The sequence below is a fragment of the Eptesicus fuscus genome, chromosome 17 (assembly GCF_027574615.1).
Source record: "Eptesicus fuscus isolate TK198812 chromosome 17, DD_ASM_mEF_20220401, whole genome shotgun sequence".
Lineage (NCBI taxonomy): Eukaryota > Metazoa > Chordata > Mammalia > Chiroptera > Vespertilionidae > Eptesicus > Eptesicus fuscus.
The window spans coordinates 55,354,767-55,364,238 of record NC_072489.1 but is presented as its reverse complement, the minus strand read 5'-3'; the positions used below and the strand labels follow the sequence as shown (position 1 = coordinate 55,364,238).

At 45.2% G+C, this 9,472-nt stretch overlaps 1 protein-coding gene across 1 annotated transcript; it reads left to right on the top strand.

The window, feature by feature from the left end:
- Positions 1-291: 291 nt before the first annotated feature.
- On the top strand, positions 292-9,415 carry PRDX3 (peroxiredoxin 3). Its single transcript, XM_008144359.3, has 7 exons — positions 292-371; positions 1,960-2,095; positions 3,813-3,954; positions 4,933-5,068; positions 6,314-6,417; positions 7,924-8,089; positions 8,623-9,415. The coding sequence occupies exons 1-7, from the start codon at positions 336-338 to the stop codon at positions 8,674-8,676; spliced, it is 774 nt and encodes a 257-aa protein (XP_008142581.1). The 5' UTR covers positions 292-335; the 3' UTR covers positions 8,677-9,415.
- The last annotated feature ends 57 nt before the right edge of the window (positions 9,416-9,472 follow it).

Genomic DNA, 9,472 nt, shown 5'->3' with positions numbered 1-9,472 from the left:
TGTAGAAATAAATACCTAGCTCCCCACCTGAATTAGTCCTTTTTAGGTTGGGGCGACAATTAGAGACAAAGTATTGCTTTCCCAAGTGTTCAGCCTCAGAAAAGCCATAATAGGAATTTACCCCTCACCATAGGGGCTGCGGACCCCGCCCCCAGGGACCTTTAGACCCGTAGCACCCACAAAAGGAGGCGAGGCTGTGGCTCCCGCCCGGCCCGCCTCGGCTCCAGCTCAGGCCCCGCCCCCGCACACGTGGCCCCGCCCCTTCCGGCCCCGGCCCCGCAGGCCCCGCCCCCTCTGCATCTGGGTGCTCCCCGCTGCTCCCGCGTGCACTGAAGATGGCGGTCGCAGTGGGAAGGTTGCTCCGGGCCACGGTGAGTGCCTGCCAGCTGGGAACCAGTGCGGGGACACTGTGGTGGCTCCGAGGACGTGCTTCCCAGACCAAACCCCGCTCCCTTGCGGTCTGGGGGAGTCTCGCTCTTGGAGGGTGTCCGCGGGTAACGGACCCAGAGGCCTCCTCTGGGAAAGGCTCCCTGCGCCTGCGCAGAACCGTCCTCTCCCCTCCCCCTCTGCTTTTGGTCCCCTCCCCTAAGTCCTCCTCGCTCGGAGTCGCCGGTCCCCAGTCCCGAGCACACGGTCCTGGACTCGGAGGCGGGTGACCTGCCCCAGGTCCCGGTTCTGTGATAGGCGCTATGACCTTGGAAAGTGACTTCGCCTTCCCGAATCTCAGTTCCCTTTCCTTACCTGAAGGTGGAAAGAATGGTGCCTACCTCGAGGAGTGGCCGTGAGCATCCCCGAACTGCTGGATGGAAACCCAAGTGCTAAAGTAACCCAGGTGCTGACATGCAAAAGGCACTCCTCTCCCGCTCCCCGGGTCTGCCCCTTCGCCTTTGTCCTGGCAAAAGGCTAGAACCTTCTTGCTACCCGCCTTCCCCTTACTCATGGCCGGCTTCAAGGCAGTGTCTTCTTTTTGAGTCACGCCGGACAGTAAAATTGAGCAAACATTTCCCTTGAGCCCCATCCAAATTCTCCTGGAGGCTGAACTTTGCTCTACTTGTTTGCTTGTCCGTGGAGCGCTGGAAAGGCCTTGTCTTTTCTAAGGAAAGCCTTGACATGGTAGATAGTCGCAGCATATTATTCTGGCAAAGAGGTTTAAATACACGGGGCCTTGCCAAGTCCCCTTGTTGTTGTTTTTTTAAATATTTTTATTGATTTCAGAGAGGAAGGGAGAGGAGAGAGAGAGATAGAAACATCAATGATGAGAGAGAAGCATGGATCAGCTGCCTCCTGCAGGCCTCCAACCAGGGATGAGCTCACAACCCAGGCATGTGCCCTTGACCGGAATTGAACCCAGGACCCTTGAGTCTGCAGGCCCACACTATCCACTGAGCCAAACCGGTTTCGGCTCCCCTTGGTTTTTGAAGCCCATGTGTTGCTTTTAAGAGCATGGAGTCTCTATGGACTTAGAATTCCCCTTTCCCTTGCAGTCTTTATAAAAATTTATATATTCAAATAAAAAGTATGTGTTTAAGAAGTACAACGTGATGATTTGATATACATATACATAAGTGATTGCTGCAGTCAAACTAACAAACATCTCTCTTCCCAGTTACCTTTGTGTGTGTGTGTGTGATGGGTGCTCCTGAAATCTGCTCTCTGGGCATATTCCCAGTGTTCAGTACTGTCTTATTCAGTATAATCATGCTGTACAATAGCTCCCTAGACTTCATCCTGCATACCTGCAACTTTGTATCCTTGGACCAACATCTCTGGCCGTCTTGAAGGAGAAGGAAGCAGAAGAAATGTTAAGAACAGGGAGACCCAATCCATGCAGTTAGAGTTTTGGGTTTGGTATTTGGTTCCTAGGAACAAGGACAGCTGAGGCTTATGGGCTTTCCGAAGGGCCAGCCTTTAGCCACCTTGCTGGGACGACCTCCTAATAGGACGTGTTTCTCTCTCCAGGTTGCCCGACATGTGAGTGCCATTCCTTGGGGCATCTCTGCCTCTGCAACCCTTAGGCCTGCTGCGTCTCGAAGAACATGCTTGGCAAATGTGTTATGGCCTGCTTCCAGTCAAGCAAAACTTGCCTTTAGCACCAGTAAGTGTTAATGCCTTGTTTTGACCCAGGTAATGGAAACAGGAGTCATCATCTCTGGGCAGGGGTTCTGAACCCAGCTATACATTAGACTCACCTGGGGAGCTTTTATTTACTTTTTAAGTATATTTTCATTGATTTCATAGAGGAAGGGAGAGAGAGAGAAACATCACCGATCGGCTGCCTCCCGCACACCCCCCACTGGGGACTGAGCCTGCAACCCCCGGACCCTTCAGGCCACAGGCTGACACTCTATCCACTAAACCAAACCGGCCAGGGCTCACTTGGGGAGATTTTAAAAACATAGCTTGCCGTAGTCCCACCCCAGTTAAGTCAATCTCTGGAGTGAGACCAGAGCATCAGTATTTTTTTAAAAATCTCACCAGGTGATTTTAATGTGCAGCCAGAGTTGAAAATCACGGGAAAAGTGCCCTTGCGTCTTATTTCCTTGTTGCTTACCAGAGGTTTTAATCCTGTGTTGAGGAGCAGGGTGGGGAGAGATGACTCACATGCCCTCTGTGGCATGAAGGGGTGTCAGGTAAGTGGGTTGGCAGACAGCATGTTGGGAATTGAGGCTTCTGGATTCAAACCTGTGTGCTGGCCGCAGTGGGTCACGTGAGACCAGGGACTCTTCCATGATCTGAGGGAAGCATATCTATTTGAGATTTACACTCCATTTTCTAGACTGGACTTCGCTGAGATCAGCCTCAGATACCGAGTGGTATTTGAAAATGGCTCCTTTAAATTTCTCTCACCTTTTATAACGCTTGTAATGGTTTGGGGGATATACTTCAGCAAAGCTTTTGTGTACAGGTGAAATGTTCTAAAAAGTTTTACAATTTTATCACCTTGGAGCATTAACAGTTTCCTAGTGGTGATTTGATGCCACGGAATGAAAGCTTTTCTTGTTACCGGTCCCAGGTGCTCACTCCAGCAGCTCCTAATGTTTCTGAGGCCCAGGCATCGGACACGGGATCTCTTTTGTCCCTGGCCTCCCAGATACAAGCATGTCCTCTCCAGCGCTGACACATCTCTTGACTTCTTTCCTTTTTTCCTGGTCTCTCTGCCACACCCTTCCCCGGCATACTTCTCACTCAGATAACTGCAATCTCCTAACATCAGCCTCCCCTCCGTGCGCTCCCCTTACCCTCCCCTACCAGAGTCCTCTTCCTAAGAGCAGCCAGCCCCTCTTCCATCCCCGACGTGAAAAACTCCAGGGACTCCTTTATCTCTTCTTTCAAGAACAGACTCATCGGCCTGATATTTAAGGGCCCTCACAGCATGGCCTTCAGCCATTCTTGCTTTATCTACTCTTCTCCCACACACACCTGCTCTGTCTGTTCTGATCACACTGTGCCACGGGCTATTCCCCACATTGACCCGCTTCCTTCCTCCATGCCATTTGCCCTGTCCCATCTGGACTTGGCAGAATCTGAACCATATTTAGGATCCATGTCCAGTTTCATGTCTTCCTTAATTCTCTCTGATTCCATCCCTGACATCTTCAGCCATCTTTTTAGTTTCCATAGCACTTTCCATTGAATTTGTGTACAATCTAGAACTATGGGAGGAAAAAAGAAATTTGCCTAAGATGTACAGTTGAACCGATTCTTTTAATTAATTTATGCTGCCAAGTAATTATTGTGCGAGGTTTAAATACAATCAGATAGGTGCTTGTTTTAGCAAACGACGAACTCTATATACCTGTGGGTTTTTTCAGGTTCCTCATATCATGCTCCTGCCGTCACCCAGCACGCACCCTATTTTAAGGGTACAGCCGTTGTCCATGGAGAGTTCAAAGAACTAAGCCTTGATGACTTTAAGGGGAAATATTTGGTGCTCTTCTTCTATCCTCTGGATTTGTAAGTGTCATTTCTGTGATGCTTTTATGTCATTCTGAGAGCAAGCAAGGATCCCTACACACTGACATTGCCTGTATCTAGTTAGGCTTCTTGTCAAAGAAGGGATTCTTTCTGAGCCTTTATTACTGATGGCCTTGTTGATACAGCTTGCATCTGTAGCTACTTTACAAGTAACAAATTTAGAGGATGGAGAGGCATTCTTTTTAAAGTGGTAGAGTTTTATAGCAAGACCGTACTCTTACTGAAGACTCTGGAATGGTGGTTCCTGTAAGCCAGTCTATGAAGAAGTTTGCACTGGTCTAGAAGAAAATGAGGAAAGTAAAGATGATAAAATTAGTTTTTTTTTCTTTAAATATGTTTTGTTGATTTTTAGAGAGAGAGGAAGGGAGAGGGAATAGAGATAGAAACATCAATGAGAGAGAAACATCATCGATCAGCTGCCTCTTGCATGCTCCCTACTGGGGATCAAACCACAGCCTGCAAATGTGCCCTGACTGGGATCTAATGGTGACCTCTTAGTTCCTGGGGTGATGGTCAACAACTGAACCCCACCAGCCAGGCAAAATGAGTTTTCTTATAAAGCTACTTGATTGATTGATTTGAGAGAAAGAGAGGAGAAAATATTGATTTGTTGTTCATTTATTTATGCATTCATTGGTTGGTTCTTGTATGTGCCCTGACCGGGGATCGAACCTGCAACCTTGACGTATCAAGATAATGCTCTAACCACCTGAGCCACCCGGCCAGGGTAAAGCTACTTTATTTAAATAAAATTGTTCTTTATTTTTAGACTATCCTCCCACCCCCACCCCATTTTTGGATATGGTTCTTAACTAGAAAGGTGAGTCCAGTCAGGATGGTTAGCCATTTCGCCTTTTTCATCTTTAGGAAATCAGACTAGTCTTCAGAGTACCTATTGTTAGGGTTTTAAATCCTCGTCTCTAAGTTCTCTGATGAGAGTCTTTCCCTTTTCTCTAGCACCTTTGTGTGTCCCACAGAAATCATCGCTTTCAGCGACAAAGCCAATGAGTTTCATGATGTGAACTGTGACGTTGTCGCCGTTTCCGTGGACTCCCACTTCAGCCATCTCGCCTGGATCAACACCCCGAGGAAGGTACAGACATCCTCCACCCCGCCTTTGCTCTCTGATCTTGACACCTGAAAAGATCCACCGAAGACTAACCTGGAAGCTGTTAAAGCATGAGTAGTCTGAAATGGCTATTTGTAGGTCCTCACCTGCTGGCAAATTCTGTTCAGCTGTGTCTGTGTCTGTCTTGGCATTGCATTGCATGCATCTTTACTCCCCACTACATTATATTTTCCAAGGTGCAAACCATAACGGAGAGCAGGCTCAGCAGGGCGGTGCAACAGCTGGGTCTGTTGCTTCCCCTCCCACCAGTAACCTGTCGATCCCATGTACCCTGCATGGCTTGTGAGATGGTGGTTATATTCTCTGATTTCAGTGTTCTGCATGATCAGTTGTGTGGGGTTTTTTTTTGCCTAAAAACTTAGGTGGGAGAATCAACATTTCTAACTAAGCTGCTGACTGTATATACCAATTATTCAGTTTGTTTACCTACTTTTCCATTTCTGTGCTTCAGAAATTAACCTTCAACTAGATAAGAATATAAAAAGAGCCCTGGCTGAGTAGCTCAGTTGGTTAGAATATGGTCCTGATATGCCAAGGTTGCAGGTTCGATCCCAGGTCAGGACGCATACAAGAAGCAACCAATGAGTGCATAAATGAGTGGAACAATAAGTCAATGTCTGTCTCTCTCTCGCTCAAATCAATATTTAAAATAAAATAAAAATGAATTAGGAGCCGAAACCGGTTTGGCTCAGCAGATAGAGCGTCGGCCTGCGGACTGAAAGGTCCCAGGTTCGATTCCGGTCGACGGCATGTACCTTGGTTGTGGGCTCCATCCCCAGTAGGGGGAGTGCAAGAGGCAGCTGATCGATGTTTCTCTCTCATCGATGTTTCTAACTCTCTATCCCTCTCTCTTCCTCTCTGTGAAAAATCAATAAAATATATTTTAAAAAAAAAAGAATTAGGAAAAGAAAGGTCTGTAGTATTAGCTGGGTTTGAATCCTGCCTCTGTCCCTTCCTAGCTGTGACCTGGAGCAAGTGACTTATCCTTCGTGCTGCAGTTTGCTCATCTGTAAATGGTGGTGATAATAGTATCTGCTCCAGGATAGTTGGCTAAAGGAAGTGAGCTATGGAACTGAGAGCAGTGTTGGGCCCGTAGTTGGTGCTCAGTGAGTGCTGCCTATTGCCATGATTGTTGGTGTCACACCTCGTGTACCAGGCCAAGGATGTGAGAGCACAGATAAGAACCAGCCCTGTTTGCATTTTCATTAGAATGGCGGTTTGGGCCACATGAACATCCCACTGTTGTCAGATTTGACTAAGCAGATTGCCCGAGACTACGGTGTGCTGTTAGAAGGTCCTGGTCTTGCACTAAGGTAAGATCCAGTTCCTTATGAATTTAAAATTGTTTTTCATGTTTAGCATCATCCCACTTCTTAGGGAATTTATAGAGACCTTGGTAAAGCATTTGGAAAACCAAAAATCCTTAATTTTAGCTTTTTACTAAGCACCGATGAATGCCTCATTGGAGGGTTGGCAATCTTTCAGAAATAGCCCAGACATGTTTGTCATTGTCCCCCTTCCCCTTCACCCCTCCCCCAGCACCACCCTGTGTCTCTTTCTGAAGAAGGATGTCGTGTCTTGATGTTCATACTGCTCCACTCTTTCTGAGAGCCGCTTTCATGGTGGGGGGCACATTCCTGGCATCTTTGGAGAAAGGGAACTAGCAGGGTAGAAGTCAGTATCCTGGAATGGGTGAGATCTCAAAAAGCTTTGGAATCAAAAACAGCTGGAGTGTGTGTGTGTGTGTGTGTGTGTGTGTGTGTCCCTGTGTCCGTCCATCCGTGTGTGTCCGTCCGTCCGTCCATCCAAGTTCAGCTCCTAAATAGCTGTGTGACTTAGGGCAAGTTATGTAACTTCCTTGAGTCCCAGTTTTTCCATCACTAAAATGAGAATTACCTCCAGGTTGGTTGTGAAAACTAAGCAAGATGAGGCAGCTAAAGTTCTTAGCACAGGTCCTGGTAGCTGGTATGACCCCTGTCTCAGAATGCCATTTCTGTTTTTGTGGATTCTGTGGTTAGACCTTTTTTCCTTTAAGTGTGAAAGCTTTCTGCCTTTAACAGTCCCACATTCAAACTCCGCCTTTCTGGAAGAGATGAGAACTGGCATCTTGATGGCCGCTGAGTGAAGGAGGGATTGGGTGGGACTTGACCTCCAGGAAGCAGTTTTATAGGGGGATTAAATGGTGATGGAAGGAAACTTGACTTGGAGTGGTGAACACACAGTACAATATGTGGATGATGTATTATAGAATTGTACACCTGAGACCTATATAATTTTATTAACCAATGCCACCCCAATAAATTTAATAAAAAAGAAAAAAACTATTCTAAAATAAAATACATGTAAGTTTCAAGTGGGTTCTTCCTTTAGATTTCCTCTCTGCATAGACTTAATTCTTTCTGCAAAGATTTTCCCATGGGATTTTTTTCCCCCCGTGTACCCAAGAATTCACTCATTTCATAAGTATTTACTGAATATAGATAAAATACATCTGTATCCCTTCCCATTTGCTTATGGTTTCTTGCCAAGAGTTGATACAGCCGCCCAAAGAATGCTTGCTAAGTCACTGATAAGGAAAGAAGTCTCTGATCTCTGTGATCCTGCGTGACATTTAGGTCCCATTTGTAAACTTGACCATACTGCCTGTTTTCCATGGTGGCCTGGTCCAGTCCTGCCTAACACTGAAAACTTTGTTTTAAGCATGTGATAGCACTTAATTAGTGCTTTTTTAAGGGGAATTAAAGCCAGAAGAGGGTAGAAGTTAGATTCTTTCTCCTTCTGGGACTGTGGATGTACTAATGAGGACAGTTCTGATGCAGAGGTCTCTTCATCATTGACCCCAATGGAGTCATCAAGCATATGAGTGTCAACGATCTCCCCGTGGGCCGAAGTGTGGAAGAGACCCTCCGCCTGGTGAAAGCATTCCAGTTTGTGGAAGTCCATGGAGAAGTCTGCCCAGCAAATTGGACCCCGGATTCTCCTACGGTAGGTTTCCTTTTCAAAAGCCCTGGGACCCCAACAGAGGATCCCAGGTACTCACTGCCTCAAGGGCTGCTGGCCTGGAATATCCATAAAAGGAGCTCACACTTGGAGCAAGACCACAGATGATGCACAAATGAGTGAAGCTGCTGAGCGGTGGGACCCGTGGTTAGGCAATCTGTTAATGTAACTTTCATCCATGTATTTTAAAGGAAACAGGCCAGCATTGGAAAACGTTAAAGAATTTTAGGGTAGCCTAGCTGATATGGCTCAGTGGTTGAGCATCCAATCTATGAACCAGGAGATCATGGTTTGATTTCTGATTTGCTGGCTTAAACGCCAGTAGGGGGTGTGCAGGAGGCAGCCAATCAATGATTCCCTCTCATTGATGTTTTTCTTTCCCTCTCCCTTCCTCTCTGAATCAATATAAATATATATATATTTCATTATTTAAAAAAATACACTAAAAATTGAGAATTTTTAACTCACTTTTGAAACTACTATCTTAAAGTCAGCTAATTAAATGTTTGTATTTTCAGATCAAGCCGCATCCAACGGCTTCCAAAGAATACTTTGAGAAGGTAAACCAGTAGATCATCTCACGTGCACCTGCAGCTTCTCTAAAGAACCACAGTTGGAGCTCATTTTTAGCATTTCAAAGATGATTATGTGTAGAAAGCAAAAATCAATTATGTTTGCATTCATAAATAATACTCTAGATGTTTTGTTTTTGTAACATTGGCTAAGGCTTTTTAAACATGGTTAGGTACTAACTTGAGTCCTTTATTGGTAACTTCTTGATGGCTAGTTAGTTTATAGACTGCCTAGTTCACCTGTTTCTTTGATCAAGTCTTCAATGGGAACTCTCTTCTTAGCCAGACCTGAACCTCTGTGTACACCAGTGTAGGACAAGTAGCGAAAGCCTCTGATCAAGAGTCCGGAAATTTTCTTTCTGAATTTCTTTGTATTAAACTGACGTGTGTTTTTTTAAGATTATAGCTTTAAGTTTTAGTATTAGCAGTCTAATTTAACTCTTGGAGTGGAGATATATTTGATTGAAACAATGTGAATCATGTATTTAAAAAAAAACACAGTGGCAAAGTGACCTAACTGATCATGCATGCTCCTCATCCCTGAGATTTGTAGTTTCAATAGTTATTTTGTTTATTTTATTTGTTAGCTGACTTAGTGTCTGCATACATTTCTAAATATTGATTGAAGGTAATTATAGAGGATATTTATTTAATCCAGGAATTGCATTTTGAAATCATTATAATTATATTTTCTGAAGCGCTCAATGTAAAGCATATAACAAAAAATAAATAAATATATTTTAAAATATTTGCATTTTTAACGCCATTCATTGTTGGTCCAGCTGTTGTGGGCTCT

Coding starts and splice junctions, on each gene's coding strand:
- PRDX3 (XM_008144359.3), top strand. CDS start 336: ATGGCGGTCGCAGTGGGAAGGTTGCTCCGGGCCACG. Junction 5,069..6,313: donor GGATCAACACCCCGAGGAAG/GTACAGACATCC, acceptor CATTTTCATTAG/AATGGCGGTTTGGGCCACAT. Junction 8,090..8,622: donor GGACCCCGGATTCTCCTACG/GTAGGTTTCCTT, acceptor TTGTATTTTCAG/ATCAAGCCGCATCCAACGGC.